General features: G+C 44.5%; 1 protein-coding gene and 1 long non-coding RNA gene across 2 annotated transcripts in view; one reads left to right on the forward strand and one right to left on the reverse strand.

Annotated features, from left to right (window-relative positions):
- Positions 1–19,805, forward strand: part of poc1bl (POC1 centriolar protein homolog B (Chlamydomonas), like) — a 33,024-nt gene extending 13,219 nt beyond the window's left edge. Inside the window, exons 4-11 of the mRNA XM_056298245.1 lie at positions 865–1,054; positions 2,909–3,094; positions 3,373–3,490; positions 10,313–10,489; positions 15,513–15,644; positions 15,887–15,997; positions 17,588–17,740; positions 17,910–19,805. Of these exons, the coding sequence (XP_056154220.1) occupies positions 865–1,054; positions 2,909–3,094; positions 3,373–3,490; positions 10,313–10,489; positions 15,513–15,644; positions 15,887–15,997; positions 17,588–17,740; positions 17,910–18,041 (1,199 nt within the window). The 3' untranslated portion in view covers positions 18,042–19,805. The remainder of the gene's footprint in view (positions 1–864; positions 1,055–2,908; positions 3,095–3,372; positions 3,491–10,312; positions 10,490–15,512; positions 15,645–15,886; positions 15,998–17,587; positions 17,741–17,909) is intronic.
- Positions 993–25,384, reverse strand: LOC130128597 (uncharacterized). Its single transcript, XR_008811921.1, has 3 exons — positions 25,287–25,384; positions 17,064–17,276; positions 993–1,046 (listed from the first exon to the last, which is right to left on the reverse strand). It is a non-coding gene; the product is annotated as an uncharacterized LOC130128597 (long non-coding RNA).
- Positions 25,385–26,914: the final 1,530 nt, after the last annotated feature.

Here is a 26,914-nt window from a genome sequence, read left to right on the forward strand (position 1 = left end):
GTGTGTGTGTGTGTGTGTGTGTGTGTGTGTTTTTGGGTGAGGAAGAGTTAGTGTGTTTTTGGGTGAGGAAGAGTTAGTGTGTTGGCAACTCTCTATTCAACCACTACACAAGATGCATCCTATTAATGCATCCCTTGAGTCTGAAATGCACTTGTGACAGCAGGCCGTGATTACCCGGGAGGAACACGGGGGCAAAAGATACTAGAGCCGTAGCATTTTTAGACCCGTAGCATAATTTATTGTGCAAGTGACTGTGAATGCTGAAAACCTGTACGAACTCTGAGAGCGATACCGCTTGGTCTTAGTAACTGGATATAGGAGTGTCTGGACGTCTGTCTGTGTTTACGGAATAAGGGTTCAGCTCCCGCTGGTCTTTGCTCGTCTGTGTTCATCTTGAGACATTACACCATGACGGTGACCTCAGTGCGCACCGACCTGCCATGACATCATTTCCCCTCCTCGGACCAACCCAATCAAACTGAACGTCGGCCATGTTCACTTTCCAGCCAAGACTGTTCCAGACCAACGGGGAGGGGGACGCTAACATCAACAGCATCGACGGGTACTTTTCTACCGTTTCCATGGTCCAAAGTGCGCCAGATATCCTTCGGCATGGAAATTCTCTGGTTGGAATGCAGTGATGGGAGGACCTACTGGGTGTGCTTATCATGATGAGAAAAGTTGCTTAGCAGGGAAATGAACAACATGGCAACCCACTCTATGTAACCAGAGGTATCTGGTTTGACAGGTGCTTAAAGAAAGAGACATGCAGGCAGACAGGCTGAGGTGTTATCGATAACAGTGTGTGTGTGTGTGTGTGTGTGTGTGTGTGTGTGTGTGTGTGTGTGTGATTGTTACCTGCAGCCTACTTAAAAAGCCAGTTGGAGGAGTACATCAGCAACCTGCAACGCGTGCGGCTCATCCGCACCAACAAAAGGGAGGGGCTGGTGCGGGCGCGTCTCATTGGAGCCACCTATGCCACAGGGGATGTGCTGACATTCCTGGACTGCCACTGCGAGTGTGTCCCCGGATGGATTGAGCCCCTGCTGGAGAGGTTGGCCACTGAATTACATTGGCATTAAATGCAACACAGTTACTGATATACAATAGGTAGGAAACAAAGTTGTTTAAGATTCAATTATAGAGTTTTCTTCCCCCGTTCCTGAATCTTGTTTGGAATTCTGATTTGTCAATACAGTTCTTTTTGGGAGGGGGGGTTCCCCCGTTCCCCCTTTTTCTCGCCAATTGTATCAGGCCAATTACCCCACTCTTCCGAGCCATCTCGGTTGCTGCTCCACCCCCTCTGTCGATCTGGGGAGGGCTGCAGACTACCACATGCCTCCTCCGATACATGTGGAGAGTTGCCAGCCGCTTCTTTTCACCTGACAATGAGGAGTTTCGCCAGGGGGATGTAGCGCGTGGGAGGATCACGCTAGTCCCCCCCAGTTCTCCCTCCCCCCCGAAAAGGCGCCCCCGACTGACCAGAGGAGGCGTTAGTGCAGTGACCAGGAAACATACCCACATCCTGCTTCCCACTCGCAGACACGGCCAATTGCGTCTGTAGGGACGCCTGACCAAGCCAGAGGTAACACGGGGATTCGAACCGGTGATCCCCGTGTTGGTAGGCAACGGAATAGACCACTATTCTACCTGGACGCATCAACAAAATTCTTTAGCATTTTTCTGAAGCAGGATTCTTTAAAGGTACAATCAGCAAAACTTTTTTTCTCTAGTGACCACTATTGGTGACCAGTAAGAGAGAATTACAATAACTTCAGCAAATTGAGTCTTCTCTTGCACAAGTTTTTTCACAACCCTGCTCCTCATTGCCTTGAACATCGGTAGCCTGCAAGTGGCACAATTACCACTAACGTCTCACAATTTCACAATTTAACAGCGATCCCCTAGTAATGTCAAGGGAAAAGGAAGCACACTGTACAATATTTATATCTTATCACATATGGCTATGTATTTAATTAATATGCTGTTTACCTGTCCAACAGTAGCATGGCCAGCTACACATTACTATTCATGACTTTATTGTCACAAAGTTTTTGATGCCTCCCGAATGCGATATTCATCATGGAGTTTATTTATTTATTTAGCCAGATGAGAAGATTTTTTTTAATCCTTTAGTTTTGTGTCACAAGGCCGGCACCTCCATATTAGAAAATTGTACCGTGTGGTGAGATGAATATTTGGGGGACCTGTAGTTTTGCGGGAAGCCATTGAATTTCCAAAGAGCAGGATGCCCTCTTCTGCTTTGTTTATCAAAATAAAGATTCCAGGTTGGAACACCGGTTTTAAAAGCCAGAATTCTCAGCACAAAGAAAGCTGCTGCGTTGCAGTTGGACTGACAACTCTTTCCAACCCCCCCCCCCCCCGATACTATGGGAGGAAAAAGTCAAAATTTTACTGATCATGTATTTTTAATAGCTTGACATCAATGTTATAACATTAAACCAAAATAAAAACTTGATGTTTTCTTTTGGTAAACTGCTGACAAAAAATTTAACAAACTATCATTTTGACCTATAACACAAACTGCGTATGTATTTTTGTGACTAATTTCTTGGAAAGTAGCCAGTTTGAGACTGAACTGAACTCTTGAGCAACCAGTAAACCTAGATAAACTATTCAAATGCTGTTCTCTACAGATGTGTACAAAACCATCTTCTACCAGGACAGAAATTAAACAAAAAAGGCTTAATCTCACTGAGAAATCCAAACTGAAACAAAATTATCTAAAACCTGAGTGGAATTAAAATCAGAAATATTTCTAAAATTAAGATACAATAAAAAATTGATACAAGAATACCGCAACTTTGTTCTTAAATGTGTTTATGATTCCTCTGTCTCTGTTGTACACATGTTGTTGCCGTCGGTGGTGGCCATTTTCTCCATTCAGGATTGGTCAGAATGAGAGCACCATTGTGTGCCCGGTCATCGACACCATTGACTGGAACACCTTTGAGTTCTACATGCAGACTGACGAGCCAATGATCGGAGGCTTCGACTGGAGGCTCACCTTCCAGTGGCATGCTGTTCCCGAGGTGGAGCGCATAAGGCGCAAATCCCGTGTCGACCCCATTAGGTAAAAGTTTGATGTTTGACAAGGTCCACTCACATAGGAATGACCTTGTCACGTTAGCATATACACACACAAGCTGCACAAGAAGAAATTCATAAGTGCCATTTGATGTGCAAGCATGTACAGAAATTTGTATTGGATTGGTTGGTTTCTATATAGTGACTTATTCCTCCAGTACTACACTGAACCTTTCTATTATCTGCGGCACTTGAGAGCTACAAATATACTGTAGTACCTCCTAATCTTGTTCAAAGAATTATATCTTTCTGCATATCTCTCAGGTCTCCTACCATGGCGGGTGGCCTGTTTGCAGTGAGCAAGGCTTATTTTGAGTACTTGGGCACATATGACATGGGCATGGAGGTGTGGGGCGGCGAGAACCTGGAGCTCTCCTTCAGGGTGAGTTGTCTGCTCCTTCAGATGGGGCCACAAAGCACCATCTTTCCACTGTGGTGCCAGTTTACCAACATGAAACCAGAGCACTGCTTTTTTTTTTAAAAAAACACTGGAAAAATCTGCTTCGGTGCCACTTTCAAAGAGGTTTGAGCACTGTAAAGAGATGAATTTGAGAGCTGGCTGACAGTTAAACATGTTGAAAATGAACGTGATTCTATCGGGTCCGACTAGATTTAGTGTCGTCATCTCATAATCGTAGCTGAAGTCCATTGATCTTTCAGTTTCACTATGATGGTGTTAATTGAAAGATGGATGAACAACATATTGGCATCTCTCCAACAACGTGAAAGGTCTTGCTGTAGTTGATGTTGCCTCAGATCCCGATCCGTAGTTCTCTGTGAACAGTGTTTTGTGGACAAGTGTGAGAGACACACATCTCGGTGTCAGATCAAAGTGGGTGATGGCATCTTGATGATGTCAGATAGCCTGTTGTAATGTTGGTGTAGCTTTTCGCTCTATTGCATCATTCAGATTGGCACAGATAATTGTGTGTGTGTGGGTGCAAGTTGGCTTGTATAATTGTGTGAGGGTATGTAAGTGTGTGTGTGTGTGTGTGTGTGTTGTTAAAATGTGAAGACAAATGGGGTATTCCCTTGAGTGATGTGTTATGTATGGGGAAATGAAATGGTTCCCACCAGGTCTGTGAATGGCCCATGCATAATTTATGTTTCGTGAATTGATATGCAACTATGATATGGGAATGCTAAAGAAAAAATATGGTGCAGAGTGAAATGTCTGGCATATTAAGATGGAAAGAAATGTCACTCAACAGGCGTTTAGCCATGGATGTATGATAATGACTTTGCCTCGTATAATGAGAGCATAACTCAAGTATTAAGAAGTATCCAGTTAGCAGCCTTTTAATCCACCAAAGTGGTTTTCTCTTGAGCTTTCTTTATTTTTCTATAGTGAAAAATCAACCAACTGTATGATGCAAATTAATGTCATTAGTAAGAACAGAGGAATCCATGAATGCTTTCAAAAATGAATTACTAACACATAACTGGAATATAGTATACAAAGATGAAGACACTGATGAAGCTTACGATTCATTCCTAAAAATATTTCAATTCTTGTATGACAAAAATTGCCCAATAGAACAATTCAACAGTAAACAGAAATATAAAGATAGTCAGTCCATGGATCACAAAGAAACTACATAATGTTTGTCATAAAGAATTCATGAAGCACAGAACCATTGAAGCAGAAATAAAATATAAAAATGAGCTAACATTATGAGAATATACAGGAAGGAATACTACAACAACAAATTGCAGACCGATAAAAACAACACCGAGGGTATATGGAATGTGTTGAATAGTATTATTAGAAATGGATCTAGAAGCCCAAGCTGCCCTCAGTATTTTACAGATAATGATAAGACTATATATAACATGGAAGGCGCGGTCAATGGCTTCAACAGATTCTTTGTTAATGTGGGCCCAAAAACTGGCAGAAAAAAAAAAATCAATGACATACAAACAATCCCAGAGGGGAATGACAGTGATTATGGAGACAGACATATAAGTTCCATTCTTCTTAGAGTGGTAGAAGAGAAGGAAATCGTGGACATTGTAAACAAATGCGAGAACAAAAAAATCTACTGACTGGAATAATGTTGATATGACGATAGTTAATAAAGTGATCGAATGTATTGCAAAACCACTGACCCACATCTATAACATGTCCTTTCAGTCTGGTAAAGTTCCAATACCATCAGGTGTGGAAGGTGTTCGAGAAAGAGCTGGGTCTTTAGCTTCTTCTTAAAGATGGAGAGGGACTCGGCAGATCGAATGGCGTTTCATAACTCGTTCCACCACTGGGGAACTACAGAAGAGAAGAGTCTAGCTAGGGACTTGGGGTCCCGTTGTGGATCGTGGCACTACAGATCTTGTTCTGATAGTAAGTGGTCCTAGCTGTTTTTAAGCTGGAGGAGAATGATGCTAGGAGATGCTAATTGTCACTGAGGTCAGTCGACACTCTGGTTTTCCAGCATGTTCTCTCTGCCACTCTGAGCCCCGCGATGTGCGCTCTGATGACCTCAGTGAGCCATGGACTGGGGAGGGGGCATTACGAGCAGGTTTGGATGCTAGAGGGCAGATTGTTAAGAGAGGAGGCTAGTGAAGAACAGAGTGTGTCTGTAGCCTCGTTGACAGGGAGTGAAGAGAATTCATTATGAGGAGGCATGGAAGCCAAGACCTCATTGGAGAGCTGGGTTGGTGTAGGGGACCGGAAGTTTCGGTGGAAGGAGACCCTTTGTGGAGGAACCATGAGAATGTTCCAGTAAGGACGCTGTAAATTGAATAAAGAAGTGGTCTGACAGATGTGTGTGTGTGTGTGTGTGTTTGTGTGTGTGGTGTGTGTGTGGGGGGGTTGACAGTCAGATTTGTTGCGGAGCAGTTCTGAATCAAAATCAGATCAAGAGTATTGCCCGCTTTGTGTGTGGGAGGGGTGGGGACCTGTCTGAGGTCAAGTCAATTTTAGTTGTATAGCCCAATATCACAAATTGCAAATTTGCCTCAAGGGGCTTTACAGCAACACAGCGTGCTGTCCTTAGACCCTTGCATCGGGTAAGGAGCAACTCCCTAAAAAAAACCTTTAACAGGGAGAAAAAACAGGGAGAAACCTCAGGGAGAGCAACAGAGGAGGGGTCTCTCTCCCAAGACGGACAACATACAGTGGATGTTGTATTTACACAATTTACAGAATATAACATTGAAAGAGGAGAACAGAATTATAATGGAATTATAAAATTTATGAAGAATATGATGCGCAGGATGCCAAGCCACGTGACCAGAATCACCATGTGTTTAAAAAAAAAACCCAGGATAACAAAAATTATATGTATTTATAAGATTTATAAAAAGAAAATGTGATGAGGGGAATGCCAGGCAGCGTCCAGGTGACGACCACCGTCACCACAGAGACCTGGGAGCAGGACCGATTTCGCGTGCACACAAGGGAGACTCACATGACACCATTCGCGCACACAAGAAGAAAAGGAGATGATGTCGTTCAGAGAGATAGAAAAGACATGTGAGAGAAGAGAACAGTTTGCAATAGTCATTAGTCATAATCAATTAAGTCATCAATTAGTCAATCTAGGTCAAAGGAGGACAGATGAGACAGAAAATCAGTTGCTTTGATTTTTGTCAGTGAGGATATTCATGTTTCCCATGAGAATCAGTGGTGCGTCATCATCAGGAATGGCTGAGGCTTAGCATGTCTAGTTCGACTTAAGTTCCCCAGTTGACACTCTGGTGGGTGGTACATGACAACCACAAATAGCTTAATAGGAGCAGTAACCATGATTGCATGGTATTCAAAGGAGGAGTTGTTGCTTAGCGGAGAAAGCTTAGTGAGTTTCCAGTCTTTGGAAATGAGGACACCCCGTACCACCTCCACGCCCAACAGAACGGGGTGTGTGTGAGAAAGCGGAGTCAACGGAGTGCAGCTGGTGTGACAGCGTTTCCTGGACGTGTCCAGGTTTCAGTCAGGGCTAGTGTCTGAATGTCTGACAGATAGGCAAGTGCTTGGATGAATTCTGTTTTATTTACGGCCGATTGGCAATTCCATAAGCCAAAGGTGAATAATATTTGAGTCAATTCAAGAAAACAAACAATAGAATAGCTATATCAGAGACTTGGCTCAGCCCTGAGAAGTGTGTGGACTTGAGTTGAAGGGGTGAACAGGAAGAACAATAATGGAGGGGTGTGGCTTTGTGCATGGATGAAAGCTTATGTTATAATAAGGTGTTGGAAAGCAGGACAACAGTGGTTGATGACGCACTAGAATGCATTACAATAGAAATCTGTACAGGGAACAAGAAAAATGTAACTGTGAGCTGCATCTAATATGGATCTAATATTGAAATATTAAAGGATTGAAAGCACTGTGATGGCCTGGCGGCCTGTCCAGGGTGTCTCCCCGCCTGCCGCCCAGTGACTACTGGGATAGGCTCCAGCATCCCCGCGACCCTGAGTAGGATAAGCGGTTTGGATAATGGATGGATGGAAGAAATGTTTGCAAAAACAATTCAAAAGTTTGTGTTCGTTTGTGGAGATTTTAATATAGATCTGTTATAGCCCCCCCAAAAAAAGACAGTTTATCACACTGTGCCATACTAATAGACAGTATATTCACAAATGATATGGAAGACAATACAATGAGCGGCCTATTAATAAATGGTATCAGTGACCGTTTACCAGATTTTGCAGTCTATGACTAGCTACAAGAAGGATAAGGATGCAAATAACTTGAAATTCAAATGAGTGAGAACGGAAGAATCCATGAATGCATTTAGAAATGAATCACTAACACAAAATTGGAGAATGATATACGAAGAAGATATCGACGAAGCATATGAAACATTCTTAAAAATATTGAAATTATTATGACAAAAATTGCCCAATAAAAAAATATACAGATAGTCCATGGATCACAAAGGGATAACAAAATGCCTGCAAAAAGAAAAATACTCTGTAGAACTAAAGAGACAAGAAAGAAATGTCAAAAATATAAAAATAAGTTAAATAATATTATAAGGATATGTAAGAAGGAATACTATAATAATGTATTACAATTATAAAAACAGCATTAAAGATATATGGAGTATATTAAACATTATGAATGAATGATTTATTTCGAACATGTAAATAAGCAGGATATAACATAGAGATAAGCCATTGCCAATAATCTGAAGTGATCAACAAATCCACACATCAAACTCAGCAAACGAATCTCCGTGTGCATCATATTATTTCTTACACGTTCGAAAAGAAGTAGGAGGAAATATACACTTTTTTCCTACCCCTTCTCACCTACTCTTAAGTTAATTCAGCTACTATACGTTACAAAAAGGAAAAGAAAAAAATATATAACAAAAAATATGACAATTAAAAAAAATTACATCCACTCAGTGTCATATAAAAGAAAATGAAAAAATATAATTAGGACTGTTTGGAGATAAGTGAAACTTTAACAGTTAACGCAACTCTTCGTCATCCCTATATCTCTTGATAACCAGTCCTCTGTACTTCTTCTTGCACTGTGTAATATTTGTACTTTGTTTGAGTTCCTTGCTCCAACTGTTCCACAAATTTACCCCACAGATTGAAATGTCTGTGCTCTTCAAAGTTGTTCTTCACACATAATTTCTTCAAGTTTGATTTCCCTCTCAAATCATATTCCCCTTCTCTGAGAATATGTGTTGTACTAGAGGAACCCTGCTACAATGTAGCGGTTTGGTTATCCACCCATCTAAATCTCCCTCCTCTTCATCCTGCCAGCTAACCGCCTTCCCCCTGCCCCTAAACCCCCCCCCACTCCAACTCCCTCCCCCCAAATGCTCAGAATCATCTGAAATGCCGAGAAAAGTTTTTTTAGCCATTTTTAGAAAATGCATATTTTGCATAATTATGCATAATTATATTTTAATTTTCTGTTATTTTTCTGGTCCTCTCTGGAACAATACCTACCACCTCCAAAAAAAATTAGGATCATAGGTGCATTTTTGCAAAAATGCATATATTTTGCATAATGCCAAAACATTTCTAAGTTCCAGAAATTTTTTTTTATATAGGTGAAAAAATCAAAGATGCTCAGAATCATCGGAAATACCGAGAAAAGTGGTTTTTAGCCATTTTTAGAAAAATGCATATTTTGCATAATTATGCACAATTATGCATAATTTTAATTTTCTGGGATTTTTCCCTTACTCTCTGAGACAATACCTACCACCTCCAAAAAGAATTAGGATCATAAGTGCTTTAGTTTTCGGTCCTGCTATCTACACTAACTAACACACACACACACTAACACCACACACACACACACACACACACACACACATTCCGAAAATATATGAGTAGATATTACTCGGTAGTAGGTGGTTTATTGCTTTGACTATTATTTGTGCTGTGTTAAATTGAAAAAAAAGTCCAATTCACAAACACCAGTGCAGGTAGAGGGAAGGTTGTTGGCGTCTTGAGACAGCTGGTGGTAAGTGAAGTGTATTTATAAGCGGTGTCACTCCCAGACTTTCCAGTGATCATGGCAGCAGTGATTGTAGTTGGGTAATTATTTCATATAAAAAAAAAATCAGCGCTATTTAACTGTATAGATAATCTGGGTTTGTAAACTGCTGTCCAGTACAGTCGCTGTTCACGGAACCGATGTCGGTACATGGCTGGACCGCCAGTACATTTAGAAAGCGGCTGTTTTGACATTGGTTCTGAGAACAGCGGCTTTACTGGACAGCAGTTTTCAAACCCTGATCATTCATTCAGTTAAAGAGGGCCATTTTATTTTTCATATAAAATAGATATGTAGTCCCGGTCTGGCCATATACTAGGTTTTAACTTAGTCTTCCTTCAGAGAGCAGTTACTACTAACAAGATCACTCTGTGTCAACAGGAGTTGTCATAATCTTTCAAAAAGGAAGCTCAGCATGCACTGTATGGACTGCCAAGGAAAGTCGGGCCTTATCACAAAAGTATCTGATGTGTAACTAGATAAAACCACAAGTAGTTCAGGCAAAACAAAACAAAACAGCAAATACTAGCTGTTGTATGACAACTGTCCTTGGAGCAGGCTGGTATACGTTCACATCAGGATTGGCCCTTGCTCAAGGCATGATGTAAGACAATACATGAGTAGCTTGTTAATGTTAAAACACTGCAGAAATGTGGCAGAATCCATATTCTACAGATGAAAATAAAGCAATAAATCACCAATCAAATTAATCAAATTGCCCCCTCTCCCCAGGTGTGGCAGTGCGGGGGTAGCCTGGAGATCCACCCGTGTTCCCATGTGGGCCACGTTTTCCCCAAGAAGGCCCCATACGCCCGGCCGAACTTCCTTCAGAACACAGTGCGTGCTGCCGAGGTCTGGATGGATACCTACAAACAGCACTTTTACAACAGGAACCCCCCAGCCAGAAAGGTAGGAGATGTTACCACGAAGTAACATTCAAGTTCTTCCCTTCAAGTCATTCTGAGGAAAGCTTAAATTGACCCATTTTTCCGAAAAAACTCTGATCAGATTCCAACAGATGTGTGCAGTGAGTTGTAGCTTTCTCTAACTGTACCCGTGCCTGTTAAGAGTCCCTGAGACTGAAGTACAGGTAACCCGGGCCAAACCCCCATTCAGCCAATGTTAAGCTGACACTCTGTCGGCAATGCCAGGTAACACCCAGCAGTGCCATGTTAATTTGGTAACGTGAGTGGAGTAGCTGGGATCTTGGATTGAGATGCCTCCATGTGATATGATTCACCTGTCTTGGTGTCATTGTCAGACGAAGCGCTGTCCATTTGACAGGGTGAGGTGTACATGTGTTTTTTTTCTGTTGCTTTTTGTACATGCGCCATGCCTCTCAGGTTCAGCGTATTGGGCCCCATCAAACTTTTATGTATCTCAGTTTCACCTCTCTGAGAAAAAAAGTACATTATTCATGGCGTGGAGCTTTGATCAAACAATTAATTACCTGCCCGGGGGGAGATTGAAAACGGGCCTGCCAGACCAAAGCTGCGTCTTGCAATATATCACTGTTGTCATGATGTTTGTCAAGGCCAGGATGGGAACAGACATCTATAAACAGTAATAATAGAGCTGAATCTTGCATGGTATTTTTCCATCAGGTCCTCAGAGTGTAATGAGTATAAAGTTTGAACATGCTGACACTCAGGAAAACAGCTGCGAGAGAACTGCGCTGCTCATTTTAGAGAACTGCTGGTGATTCAACTGGCCATAAATGTGTCAACAACAACTAGTTTCTCCAGGTTTATGAAGGATATCCTAAAATCTAATTTTCTTTTTAGAACTTTTTTAGCCATTCAAGTATTCCAACCAAACTCATTCCCAGTGAGACTCGAGGTGCTTTCCGATCGCCTAGTAGTTCCCTGCAAAGTGGACTGCACAGGCTATTCAGCCATGTTAAGTAAGATTACAAACTGTCCATCCATCCGTCCGTTATCCAAAACTATCCCAGCAGTCGTTGGGCGGCAGACGGGGAGACACGCTGGACAGGCCGCCAGGCCATCACAGGATTACAAACTGTAGGGAGCAAAAAAAATGCTCAGTTCAAATAGAACTGTGAACTGGGTAGGGAAGAACTGAACAACGGTTCGTCAGTTCACCGAAGTTGACAAGCAAGATTACCCATCAGTCATTGCACCTCGCTGATGGGTAATCTTGCTTGTCGACTTCCAGCGAACTGATGAACCAAAAACAAACTTGTTCGAGGGTCAAGGCAATCATTGCTAATAGTCTTTGGATACGAAGTCGTCGCCTTCAACAGGCTTTCTCGTTGTTGGCATAATATAAAAAAGTATGCAAGGCTAAAAGCAGTGAGAAGGAGTTGAGGCTCTGGCATTTTTGCTCGTAAGGTTGACAGTGGTGATAACAAACAGGGTGCACGAGACCTGGCATTAATTTTGTGTGCCATTCATAATTATCAAGGATGATATAAATGTTACATAACAATAAATGTGTTCATTGAGCTGTAAACTGAATGGTATGACTGTACCGTTATGAAACACATCAATGCTGGCATTAATATTGACATCCATCCATCCATTATCCAAACCGCATATCCTGATTTCAGGGTCGTGGGGATGCTGGAGCCTATCCCAGCAGTCATTGGGCGGCAGGCAGGGAGACACCCTGGACAGGCCGCCAGGCCATCACAGGGCGGTGTGACTGTAGTGTCGGTCGTTTCTTACCAAATTTATAAAAATTAGCATTTCATGGGTAGAAAATGGCTCAACACTCTTATCTACTGTTTTAAGTCAGACCTCAACCATCCAAGGCCAATATGTTGGTTGGGACTTACCTACATAATGACATCTTAAAAAAAACAGAAGGTCCCCCCAGCCCCGCCCTTGAGAGTGAGTCTGTGAAACGGCGCTCATTTTCAAATATATGTTGATCGAGACTCCTCGTTCACAGGCATTGACTCGCTAACCTTGCACCTTTATTACATTTTCTAACAACCTTTTGAATTTCTCTCAATTTACAGTTAGTTGTAGTTATATATTATTTCATCATTTTCAATTTCAGCGCAATGTTTCGGGCTGGTCAGTTGGGCTGGGCTCGTGCCGCGGCTGGGGGGCAGTTGGCCTGTCTCCTGCGTCTCTCTGCCGCCGGAAAGCCGCACCCTGTCTCGTGGGGACCCCCTTCCGTCTGCGGCCCATCCGTGTCGAGGCAGTCGGGGCGTCTTTGCGGGGCAATGTCTGAAGCCGTGCCGGAAGGCGGGTCGGTGGAGGGGACTGGGTGCGGTAGCAAGCCGCTGACGCGCTGGGCTCTTCTCTCACAGATCTCCCCAGCTGCTCTTGCCCTTGCTCCTGCCTCACACATCCTCAGCCCCTCCCTGCCCCCTACCCTCAGCCCCTTGCCCACTTTTTAGCTTTATTCAAAATTATGCAGTGGGCGGAGTTAGGCTCAGACCTGGGGCAGAAGTTACACTTTAATCTCTTTAGGAATGACACCCTACATCTTATAAATTAATCAAATCACATTTATCCATAAGTTACATACATTTCAATAGAATACATTTTGTAAAGTATCAGTTTTTGTTTCAATATGTATTCAACATGGGTGGCACGGTGGCACAGTGGTTAACGCGGTCACCTCACAGCAAGAAGATCCTGGGTTCGAGCCCCGGGGTTGTCCAACTTTGGGGGTCGTCTCGGGTCGTCTTCTGTGTGGAGTTTGCATGTTCTCTCTGTGTCTGCGTGGGTTTCCTCTGGGTGCTCTGGTTTCCTCCCACAGTCCAAAGACATGTAGGTCAGGTAAATCTGCCATACTGAATTGTCCTGGCATCCTGTCCAGGGTGTCTCCCCGCCTGCCGCCCAGTGAGTGCTGGGATAGGCTCCTGCGACCCTGACAGCAGGGTAAGCGGTTTGGGTAATGAATGGATGGATATATTCAAAATTTTATTTCAGTAGTGTAAAATTTCCGCAGTAGCAGCAACAGGTATCCGAGGTGTTGACGTTGCCAGGGTAACGAGGAAGTGATGTCTGCGTTGGTGACATTGCAGGGTGTTCCAAGTGGAGGAATTTTGTTGAGGGAGTTTCCCTTAACCGACGTTCCCTGAACAGGAAGTATGGAGTAGGGAGTACTGTTCATGTACACTGTGGAAGAGAACACAGACTCTGTGTTCATCAAATTGTTTTTTCAGTCTCCACAGAACCTGTTAAAGCTGCCTTCGATAATCACTTTTTTAGAATTAGTTCAGTATATCTACACAAACTATTTTAGCGATAAGTGACCCTATGTCGGCTGCAGAGTGTGGCTGTGTATGAGTTGTTCAAGGTGTGGCTTTGAGCTGTTGTTCAAGGTGTGGTGCAATACCTTTGCAAACACTTTGCAAAACAGGGCGGCACCACGGCTCAGTGGTTCGTGCTGTCGCCTCACAGCGAAGAAGGTCCTGGGTGCGAACCTCAGGGTTGTCCAACCTTGGGGGGTCATCCCAGGTTGTCCTCTGTGTGGAGTTTGCGTGTTCTCCCTGTGTCTGTGGTGGGTTTTCTGCGGGTGCTCCGGTTTCCCCCCACCATCAAAAAGACATGCATTAGGGTTAATACTCCTGTCTGTGCCCCTGACCGAGGCATGGCAAGACAAACAGGAGTTGGTCCCCGGGTGCTGCACGGCGGCTGCCCACTGCTCTGAGCTACACAGCTAGGATGGGTTAAATGGAGAGAAAGAATTTCCCCACGGGGATTAATATAGTACAGGGGTGCCCAACTCCAGGCCTCGAGGGCTGCAGTGTCTGCAGGTATTTGTTGCAACCATGCACTACACCACCTGATTTAACTAATTCCTTTCCCTCCTTGGTCCAAGAGGTGAGCTAATTAGTTAAATCAGGTGGTGTAGTGCATGGTTGCAGCAAATACCTGCAGACACTGCGGCCCTGGAGTTGGGCACCCCTGATATAGTACATCAAAATCTTACCTAGAACATGTAGGTGCCCTTTGAGGCCATGGCAGCCTGTCCAGGGTGTCTCCCCACCTGCCACCCAATGACTGCTGGGATAGGCTCCAGCATCCCCGCGACCCCGACTGGGATAAACGGCTTGGATAATGGATGGATGGATGGATAGAACATGTGGGCTTGAACAGCTTCTAGCTGTTGGTCAAGGCATTGACCATAGTTAGTTAGATATCTGTGTAGGAGTCAACTAGTATGCCAAAGGTGTAGGCTATAAGTTAATATTTAACTTTTATGACAGGACGGGGTGTATAAGGGGTGGTGCATATCTAACTTTTTTTCTATTTTTCTTCTTAAATAACATTTCCATTTTCAAATGCATGAAGAGGTACACTTACACTAAAGGAGCATAGTTTCTGAGTTGCAATGAGCAGACCAAAAGTCTTTGATGGGCCTGTCAAGACGGAGTGTAGTCTGAAAAACTTTTTTTCCCCCTTTTTCTCTCCCAATTGTACTTGGCCAATTACCCTATTTTCTGAGCCATCCCAGTTGCTGCTCCGCCCCCTCTGCCGATCCGGGGAGGGCTGCAGACTACCACATGCCTACTCCGATACATGTGGAGTCACCAGCCGCTTCTTTTCACCTGACAGTGAGGAGTTTCACCAGGGCGATGTAGCACGTGGGAGGATCATGCTGTTCCCCCCAGTTTCCCCTTCCCCCCGAACAGGTGCCCCTACCGACCAGAGGAGGTGCTAGTGCAGCGACCAGGACACATACCCGCATCCGGCGTCCCACCCGCAGACACTGCTAATTGTGTCTGTAGGGAGGCCGACCAAGCCGGAGGTAACACGGGGATTCGAACCGGCGATCCCCGTGTTGGTAGGCAATTGAATAGACCACTACGCTACCCGGACTCCCTGTTAGTCTGGAAAACCTGTGTAGAGCTTCTTGTTATTTATTGAAGTGTTGTTTCATACCCTGCAAAACAAACACAAACCACGCATTGTTAAAGATATCTCGTGCCTTTGCCCTTACTTCACAGGAGACATACGGGGACATCTCAGGGAGGGTGCTGCTAAGAGAGAGGCTGAAGTGTAAGAGTTTTGACTGGTATCTGAGGAATATCTACCCCGACCTGCACGTCCCTGAGGACCGGAAGGGCTGGCACGGGGCCGTGAGTATCCACTGTCTTTGTCTGTACTCCATTATCTTTGAATGTATTCTGCCCCATTAACAACACAATGACAAGCAATTAAAGCAAGACAGTTTAACAGCGTCCGTGCTTTGCATTCTCGCCATTATACTAGATGTTTACATATCTCAGATCGTTTCGGGTGAAGTTAATCGGTGTTCTGCATTGTGATTGGCTCACACTTGCTCACATGTGCCATAGTAACCACAGCATTCTCCTCCCAGGTGCGTAGCGCCGGGATCCATTCCGAATGTCTGGACTACAATGCTCCAGAGCACAGCCCCACCGGGGCCCACATCTCCCTGTTTGGCTGCCACGGCCAGGGAGGCAACCAGGTGCGTTGAACATTTCAGACCCCGTGTACTCTTGTCTCTCTACATTTCTCCTCTTTTTTTTTGTGTGTCCTGGTCTCTTTCTCATGTGGTTATTCTCTTCTCTCACACTCTTCCAACCTCTCTCAGCCCAATGGCAGATGTGTCTTAAAATGTTAATGCCTGCTGCTGACCCCCTAAGAAGAGCTGCCACAACTGATTCACATCAGAGGGTTACACTCCACTGGGTTGTCCGGCAGGACTTGAACGTAATGAAGAGAAACTACTTTTTAAGTAAATGTACCCATGGATATCCTTTTGTGGAACAAAAGCCAACGGACAGTCCACTGAAACTTTTTTTTTTGACAGTAGGGAAAGGGAAGTGAAGAGGGAAATGGTGTGAAGGACGAAGCCAAAAGCTCTGGCTGGTTTTCTGGATTTAGATTTAAAACCAGTAGGGAAAGTCATGTGATCCCAGAAATACAAGTTTTCCGGGAATGACTCGCATGCACATTCGAACAGAACGCTTTCCAGCTTCCATATTCGGTAGAAGATGGGTTAGCGAGTAGCTGCACCTGTCTGTGAGGATGTATACCTGTCTGTGAGGATGTATATTTAATGGTGGGTCAGACAGTAGGCAGAGCACCTTTCTCCAAAACTCCACCTTGCGCCATATCTCTGATTACCCCATTGATGCACCGCATCAGGTGTCCCTGGGCAGAAAAAGCACCATGTGTGACCGAAAATCAATGTTTCCACGACTCATGCTGAAACGGGAACCCGACACACATATATACACACACACACACACACACACACACACACACACACACACACACACACACACACACACACACACACAAAATACACACACCTTCCCTGGTGTAGACCATGCAAGAACCAGGTTCCATTTAAAAGATACATGAGCCTTTCAGGCAGAATGAATGGCACAGAGCGGGTAAAGAAGTTTGAAGCCAGACACAGGGGCCCCCAGTGTCTCTTTTCTTAGAAATGACCCATTACGGGCCCCGGTACCCCCTGAAAGATGTATGAGATGTGGGGAAGACAAGGAAGTATGAAGATTGATTACCTGGTTCTTCGTTTAAAGGGCGGTCCGGGGAGAGTATCGCGTCCTTTGTCAAGATGGGACCGTGACGTTGAGACGACACCAGACGGAGAGAGTTGGGTTTGTGTTCACGTCGGGATGATTGAAAGGGCCAAGACTCTTGTCTTCACTGATGAGATCCCTCGACACAGGCGCACAAGACATGCCATACAACACTGGCTTACCCAGGTCTTGATCCTTTAGTGCAGGGATAGACAAACACTCTGTTATCTAGTGGGGAAAGAACCGAAGCAAACTGACTCTATTGTGCTTCCTGAATAGAAGGTGATTAAGGTGGGGCGAGTTATGTAGATAATAGATAAGAAGGCAGAGTATTTAATCTCTGAAAGAATACCGCTTATCTACTGCCAGAGTCTTACCATCCAGACACTTTTGCAAATGGCAGCTTGTGGCAATTCTTTTGCATGAAAAGAGGCCTTAAATACCAGATTCGGGATGGTGAATGCAGACTGTCTAACCATTATTCTGTGTCCTGTGCCCTTCACCAGTACTTTGAGTACACGTCCCAGAAGGAGATCCGTTTCAACTCGGCAACAGAGCTGTGCGCCGAAGTGCCCGAGGGACAGAGCTATATCGGGATGAGACACTGCCCCCACGACCGGGATCCAAAGCCCCCTCATATCATCTGGGAGTTCAGAGATGTAAGGCACGGACACACACGCGCACACACACACACACACACACACACACACGCTCACACACACATACAAGCATGCATGCGCAACTTAAATACCCATCGCACAGGACACGGACTTGCTGTAAGAGCACACGCACGCACACACACACATTCACCCTCTCTCACTTTTTTAGGATGGGACCATCTACCACCCTCACTCAGACATGTGTGTCACAGCCTACCGCACGGCAGATGGGCGCACCGACAGCCAGATGAGACGATGCATCCCAGGAGACAGAAACCAGCAGTGGAAGTTTGAGTGGTAGCGGGAGCTCGCATGGAAGGAAAACCTCAAGTGTCCTTCTCTGACCTTTTGTGCAATTATCATGGCGGACGTGCTGTCCGCCGCTCCCAATTCTCTAGCCCTCTAAATCTGCACTCTATTTGAATGGGAATGACTAGCAAATGAAATGTGGTGGATTGTCACTTTAGGCCAATGATTGGACCAATTTGGTGGTTTTATACTCACAGGGACGAATGAATAGGTGCAGATTGTGGCCGAGTGGGTCGAGAATTGGAAAGCAGGGTTCATTTGGGTCTTGTGAAACGGGAACCAAACCGAGCATAGAGCTTTCAGATCACTTTTGAATTGCATGCTTTCATCCAAGTGCCTCTGCAACCTAAACGGAGTCTCGCATACACCTGAAGTGTCAATATTTATGCCCGATTCACTGTTTTCATTCATTTAAAAAAAAAAGTTTTGTCTCTTGCTGCAAGCACTTGAAAGCACTGTGAATAATTTAGCTGTGCAGCAGATAAAGAAGTGCCTTAAAAGTAGTTTGTTTGTGAAAAAATTGGGGTTTTCCAAATGCATAATATTGTTGCACAACAAAATATAAATCATATTTTTGATAATTTGGGGAAATTTAAATTAAATCGTGATGTTTACTAAACTTAATCAAGGGTATATAGGGTAGCAACCGTTATATATGCATGCATATTCAGGGTGGGTTGCTCATAGATGAGCTAACTTGTGCCAGCAATGCGAGGCCAATTGTATTTTCCCCGAAGTCGTCGTAGTCGACCAGTGCATCCCCTCATGTGAGATGAGTACATGGGGGAGCACCGCCGTCACGCTTGTCGGATCCTCCTCTTAAGCTCCTGATTTTAGTTTGGGAGCCCGTTTCATGATTGAACGATACCTGAACGAGACTTGAAACATTTGTTGAGCAATTCAACCAAGCGCACTTTGTGCCCAGAGGGCTTTTGAGAAGTCGTGACTTTGATAGTCTAGTCTTCCCTGTGCTCTGAGAGTCAAAAAAGGAAAAAACTTCATCTCTACGCCTTTGGAGGACAGTCAGCCTAGTAGCAGTTGCATGTGCTGAAATGAACCGTGCCCATTGAAGTCAAACATATTGAGTGCATTTTAATGCTCCCTGCATCACCTTAAAATCTAGTTTTCGGTAACAGCGGGACAGGTTATGCTGTAGCAAGTGGACATATCTTATTATAACCTCGGTCATAAATCTGATTTACAGGGAGCACAGTTTTATCCAGTCGCACCTTAAAGGCAGTGACTTCTCGTTTTCAGTGTGTTTCTTCATCTTGGCTGCACCAGACTGTTTTCCACGAGGCATCCGTCTCAGTACTTGAAACATAAGCACCAACACACTCTCTTTTTGTTCTTTTCCCCCCGCTGAAGACCTTATTGGTATCTCTAACCGTTGTGATTTGAGAACCAAGATAGCTGTCATATTAAATGTTTGTTGCATAGTAATTGTGTGGCTGAAGACCGCTCATCACCCACCAGTCTTGGGTCCTTTTTTTATTTTTATTTTTTTATTCATGAATATGATGTATTCATTCTTGGCAATGGATGGCTGAGTTTTGTTTCGCCTTTATAAATAATGCTTGCTTTCAAAGGGACTTAACTGGCGCAATGCTAACTGGGATTGAGCATCTCCTGAAACTACTGATAAAGCACAAGAGAAGTTGATTGATATGAAGAAGGGATTGATTTAAGTGGGATGGATGTTTTGTGGTTAATCCAAAATAGAGTCAAGGCTGTCCAAATGATTGACAGATTAAAACACTAACCAAAAGATGCATGTTCTCATCTCTTTTTTGCCTGTTCAGCTCAAAGCAGCATGCTGGTCAGTCAGCCTACTGTCAACTGGTCCAGCAAGTGAAACTCCGGTCTCTTCCTTACTGCGCTCGTGTCTAGCAGGTGACCCTAGATTGGCGAAACTCTCGCACAGGCACCAGGTTAAGGTTAGGTTAAAAATCCCCGAGAGTTTTGCAAATCTAGGGTTGCCATCTGGACGCGACCCAAGAAGCGTGGTTATTTTGACTTAAGATAATGACGTCAATTATAAACTTACTGATTCAACGGAAAGCTCGGCCTTCAATACCCAACGGGGTCAGTCGCGGCGAGACACTGGCTATAGCTCACTGTCCCAGTAACCGCAGTGAAGGCTGCATTATGGTTATGGGCAAGGCATAAAACAAACCCAGAAATACTTCTGCGTCTGACATTTTACTGTGAAAGCCGTCTTTTGTTCCAACTGTGTGTACCTCCCGCATAGACGGAGATAACATTATTCCAAATCGTGTAGCACCATCTACTGGCAGGGAAGCGAACTACTCATCGGCGCTCAACCGTGCTATGGTCTAAATCAGTGGTTCTCAAACATTTTCGCGTCAAGGTCCCCCAAATTGATATGTATTAGGCCATGGACCCCCATTTGAAAAGATTTAGTGCCAGGGACCCCCATAAGATTAGATTTTTGTTGTTGGATTAGATTTGCAGTGGAGAGAGTGAAACCTATGATCTGAATAGTTGTTCTAATACACAGTAAAATCCTGAGCATTAATTTAACTCAGAGTGTACAAATGGACCCGAAAGGATCCATTTGTACACTCTCAGAATTAAATGAACACTCGGGATTTTACTGTGTAAATTCTCTCATTGGGCTATAACTTCTAGTCGGTGAAAGGCCATCATGCATCAGCACCGATCCCGTGCCCCCTTGACGGGACAAGCCCGGCGCACCGTGACAAATTACAACACTCCGGTGGCCTTGTCTCTTTGTAATTTGGACAATAAGCGTACTCAATCAAACAATACGCCACTCGGATTACCTTCTCACCCTGAATGGTCGTCTCAATTATTTATCGTTTTAATTTGCTTAAACATACGTTTTGTGTCACATTTCGTCTTTCGTGTCAGAACTTGGGTCAACGCGTCATATCGGCTTCACGTGAACGACCCCACACAAAACAGGGTTCGTGTGAAACTGGACCCGGGCCGTCCCCTCCACCCGGGGCAAAGCAGGGCGGCGCCCTGAACTATATTTGGATGAATGTCTCGCCTAGTTTATATTTGCTGGCATGCGGGCGGCGCGCTGCGCTGCGCTGCGGGGCGTCTAGCGGCAACACATGCTTTCTGCCAACCCGGAAGCAGACACTAAAGGACACATGGGGGAGACCCGCGGGTAAACGCTGCCGTTTGGGTTCAAGTGTTTATTCATGGTAGGGATTCCCCCCCCCCCCACCAAGTCCCGATCCTTCCCACATGTTGGACATGTTGCCGGGGGCGGAGCTACAGAGATGGCGCCGCCTCCGGTGAATTTCATCCCCGTCAAGGCGGTGGAAACGAAAACAAAGCAGACTTCTCGTCTTACGAGTTCGCCTTTAAGATAAAAGCTGGAAATGCGTCTTGAAAAGAGGACACGAGCAAAAAGCAGGAGATTATTCCCCCCACAACACTGAACACAATATAACAATGACAATTACGTTTGCCGTCGTCATCGTCATTTACGGTTGTAATACCGCCGCCACTTTTACCACTCTGCCTCACACACTTCACTCATTCACTCCATTTGCACACTTGTATATATCAAATCTTACGTTATTCAGACACAAAGGTGGGTCCACATTAAAGACGGCAACAAAGAAATACAACACAGGACAAGAACACAAAAATACAGTTAAAAACAGCAGCTCACAAGTCCACAGTGACTAAAAGCTATACAGACGTTTGTCCCAATGTGCCCAGAAAGAAGAGGAGGACCCGGTGTCACTTTGAGTAGGCTCAGTTAACAGCAGCATCATTACATTCTTAGAATCAATGAATCGACACACACATTTGTACATAAAATTCCTCAACACAGCATGAAAAGTGGGAACATTACCAGTCACAAACATATGACTTGCACGTGTCCATCTTGGAAGCTTGAGCAATGCATCAGTATATATGCTACCTGCAGCTTTTTCATTTTTGCTTGGCTGTAAGTGCACCACAAGTGGGCTGTACAGAGGGGGGTACAGTAGGCCCTAAAAAGAGCAGTTTTAACATCATCTGTACACATATAAAATTTGCGTATATACAGTTAAGGTCAAAATTATTAGCCCCCTATATGAAATCAAACAAAACCCTTAACTTTTCCATGGAAATGACCGTAACCAAAAGTGTTTAGCGTAATTGCTTCCAAAGGAAGAAAGACAAAATCTCCACAAAGCTTGATATTTTACTGATGAGCTGAATTGAAACAAGAAAAAACAAAAATGACAAGGCCAAACTTATTAGCCCTCTGACAATTCAGTCAATAGTGTAACCTTTCTGACAACAACCTCTTATGGTAGTTCCTGACGAGGTTGGCACATCATGTCTCTCGAGGGATCTTTCCATGATCTTTCCATGGCACATTGTTCCAGCTCATCCAAATTGCGTGGTCTTCGAGCATGGACATTAACCTTGAGCTCCCGCCACAGATTCTCAATAGGATTGAGATCTGGGCTCTGGGAGGGCCACTCCAGGACCTTGATTTCAGTGTCCTTCAAAAAGTTTTGGACCAACTTGGATGTATGCTTTGAGTCATTGTCTTGCTGGAAGACCCAGCAGTGACCTAAAGCTAGGCTAGTGTCATGGCTGCCTGTCCAGGGTAGACCTATTTCTAGATATCATATGCCCTGTCTAGTTTTATAGGTCTTTGGCCTGTCTGCTCATGTAACTATTTCCCTGATGGGCATAAACCAAAAAGATGGGGGAAGGACCAGGCAGCTTACTCGTCCCTTACTCGTGAGGATTCTCGGCGGTATGACCGTGTCAAAGAGGCTGTTTTGCAGGCCTATGAGCTAATACCCGAGGCCTATCGCCATCGATTTCAGACTTTGCGTAAAACTGAAAAGCAGACGTGGGCTCAGCATGGTCGTGATTTAACGAGAGCCTTTAATCGTTGGTGCTCATCTGAAGATATCACCACCTTTGATGCATTGTGCGAATTGCTGCGTTTGGAACAATTTAAAAATAACATGCCTGAATATCTTGCTAGATATATTGATGAAAGGATGGTTACTACGGTGTCCGCGGCTGCCGTTTTGGCTGATGGTTATGTACTTACACATGCTAGCCGTGCTCTGAACAGGTGCTCTGATCAGGAGGCCCCCCGGCCTCGCAAAAATAATTGGGCGCGCGGTGGCAGCATAAAGAGTGAGCCAAAGAATGAGCAGGTCACACAGGATAAAAGTAGTGTTTGCCATTACTGCCATGAGTCTGGACACTGGAAAATCGATTGTCCTACTCTGAAAGCTAAAAAGTCTTTGCCAAAGGGCAAACTGCCGTCAGTTAAGCCCTGTCACTTCATTGGACCGGCTGTGTCCGTGCCCGTTAATTCTCTACCCAATAACGCTGGTAAAAAGGATATTCCCATCGATCCAGACTATGCCGAATATGTTACCGACGGATTTGTGTCACTTGTGGGGAGCAATACAAAAGTTCCAGTTAAGATATTGAGAGACACTGGGTCAGCTGGGTCCTTCATCTCAGAGTCAGTGCTACCCTTCTCCGCCGCGACAAGAACAGGAGAGTGCATGCTGGTGCGAGATTTTGGTCTAAACATACACTCAGTTCCCATGCACCGTGTAGTGTTATCATCAGACCTATGTAATGGGGAAGTTGGGATGGGAGTGCGATCTGCCATGGCACTAAAAGGGGTGGATGTTATACTGGGAAATATTCTGGCTAAAGGTCGGGGTGGGTCAAATGTCTCTCCTCCGCCATTGGTGTCTAACATCCCTTTTGTTGAGCAGGAGCAGGCTCCAGATATCCCTAAGGTGTACCCTGCCTGCGTGGTGACCAGGTCTATGAGTAAGGTTGATTCTGAGGGAGCCCACTCAGATGAGAAAGCCAGTGGGGGTTCTCTTGCCAGATGTATGCCTACTCTGCCACTGTCTGTATCACGTGAGGATATTATCAAAGAACAAGCCTCAGACTCCACATTACAAGAGCTATTCAAACAGACGGTGTCTGAGGAGGAGTTGAAATCTGTACCTCACGGTTACACTCTACATGACTCATTGTTGGTGCGAAGCTGGATCCCGTATAAGGGAGAAGGGTTGGGGGAACCTGCCTATCAGGTTGTTATCCCTGTCAAGTATAGAGAAATGGTTCTGAAAACCTCCCATGATAACATTGCTGGCCATTTAGGGGTTAGAAAGACCCACAACCGCATCTTTAGGCATTTCTATTGGCCTAACTTAAAACGCGATGTTTCTGCCTTCATTAGGACATGTCACACATGCCAGCTTACTGGTAAGCCCAACCAGACACTGAAACCAGCCCCGCTCTGTCCTATTTCGGCTGTTAGCAAGCCATTTGACTATCTGATAATCGATTGTGTGGGACCGCTACCACGGTCCAAGTCTGGCTGTACGTATCTGCTAACTATCATGTGCCAGAAACCTGATTCTTTCCCATTGCCTCGTATGGAGGATTGCGTCGATCAGGTCGGCGCCGCCCGGTTCGTAAGCAAATTCGATTTGCTCAAAGGCTACTGGCAGGTGCCTTTATCTCCCAGAGCTAGGGAGATTTCTTTACATTATCCTTCAAAATGTCAACATAATCTTCTTTCTTCATGATCCCATGCGCCCCAACAAGGTTCCCTGTGCCTGAACCAGCAAAACAGCCCCACAGCATTATGCTCCCACTACCATGTTTAACTGTGGCAACTGTGTTTTTAGGGTTGAAGGCCTCTCCCTTCCTTTGCCAAACAAAAGCAACATCCATGTACCCAAGCAGCTCAAGTTCAGTCTCATCAGACCAAAGGACAGCCTTCCAAAACTCGTGCCCATGTTTCAAATGTTCACGGGCAAACTTCAGTCTGGCTTTGATGTGCCACTGTGTGAGCAATGGAGTTTTTCCTTGGACGATGACCTCGAAGCCCACCACGACGAAGAGCCCTCACAACAGTCTTCCTTGAAACATCAAGTCCAGAAGAGGCCAGTTCAGCAACAATCATCTTGGCAGAGATCTGGGGATTGCTGTTGACATCTCTGACTATTTCCCTCTCCAAAGTTTTTGAAATCTTGCACTTTCGACCTCGCCCAGGTTTGTTTCTAACAGAATTTGTCTCCTTGTGCTTTGCAATGATGCAACGCACAGCTGTTCTAGACACTGTGAAACGCTTGGAAATGGCAGTATAGCCTTCCCCCTTAAGATGAGCATCCACTATCTTCTTTCTGAGTTTCAGACTGATTTCTTTACTTTTGGGCATGATGAAATTACTTCTTACCACGAATTTAAGCGTAGTCCCTCTCAATCAAGTGTTTCAAGTGTCACTAGCCCTTCTTCCTCTTCGTCTTCTTCGTTTTCGTCTTCATCATCTTCTTGTTCTTCTTCGTCTACAAAAAAAAATCTTCGTCTTCTTATTTTTCTTCTTCCTCCTCTCTCAGTTTACTGGCGGACCTCAAACGACTTTAAGGTGCATACCGCCACCTACTGTACAAGAGTGTGTAACATCATGTCATTTCACCCTATTAAATTCCACCCATCAACCTTGTGTCACTTAAAAAAGTAAAGAGTGCCTTCCTGGTGATTTTAATCCCCTCTCCCTCTCCTTCAGGTCCCAGTATCCCCATAAGATTCCCCTCCCGTCCCGCCTCTCAGACTTTATCCTGTGACCTTTCCCCTTTCCACTTCATACATGTTACAATGCAATATTACATGTTCTGCGTTTTCTTTAACGCCACAGTTCTCGCACTTATCACTGTCCCTTTACCCCATTATAAATAAACTGCCATTTAATCCTGTGTGATTCTATCTTAGTCTTGTTACAACGACCTCCTCCCTTCTGCTCCTTTCTTTATAATTCTTTGTTATGACAGATTTTTGTATTTTGTAATTCCCCCTTCCTTTCTGGTCTTCCTCCCATCTTTTCTGCCATATCTCCATTCCTTTCCTCTTAATCACTGCTTTTCCTTCTCCTTTTCCAAATGGAAGTGATGCTGTTATTTCTTTTTGCAGTGCCGTTTTTGCTAGTTTATCTGCACACTCGTTCCCTTTCAGTCCCTCATGTGCTGCTACCCAGCAGAAGTGTATGTCTATACCACCTCTGTGTAGTCTTAGCAAATTATGGTAAATTGCAATGATTAAGTCTTCTCTGACAGTTTTTGTTGATTGTGTATTTTCCAAGACTGCTGCTGAGTCTGTACATATTACCACCGTATCAGGTCTGACCTCTTCAACCCACTGTAACCCAATAATGACTGCCACTATTTCTGCTGTATATACTGATAACTGGTCAGATATTCTTTTGGAAATAGATATTTTAAACTCTGGGGCGTACACACCAACTCCCACCCATTCCTGTTTGCTCTCAGAACCATCTGTGTAGATTCTGATATGACCTTGATAACTATTACTCAGGTATACCCTTGTTTTAATTCCCACTTCATTCATTCGCCATTCTCTTCTCTTTTCCAAAATACTCATGTCTATCTTTACTTCTGGCAACAGCCAAGGGGGTACGCTGCTACATGGGGTGGACCTGGTGAACTCTTAAGGCCTCCATTCCATATGTCCTCACTCTTTCGTCTCTTGCCCCCCCGAACCCACGCCTCTGGAACTTGGAATATTTCCAACAATCCTGTAACGTCTTCTTTGTAAGGGTTTTCTTCCCCACTTTCTTTTAATCCAACCCAATATGAAAGTGTGAGTTTCTCTCTTCTTAACTCCAGTGGTGTCTCTCCTGTTTCTATGAGTACTGCATTACATGGGGGTTGCCACTAGCCCTGTACATTGGCGTCCCTTAAATAAAGTTCAATGCTGATTGATTGCTCGGGTGTGGTTTGAATTTTGAAAGCAAAAAAAAAAAAATCACATGAGGGGGGGGGCTAGTAATTTTGACCACCTCAATTTTCA

This window comes from Lampris incognitus, chromosome 18 (genome assembly GCF_029633865.1).
Source record: "Lampris incognitus isolate fLamInc1 chromosome 18, fLamInc1.hap2, whole genome shotgun sequence".
Lineage (NCBI taxonomy): Eukaryota > Metazoa > Chordata > Actinopteri > Lampriformes > Lampridae > Lampris > Lampris incognitus.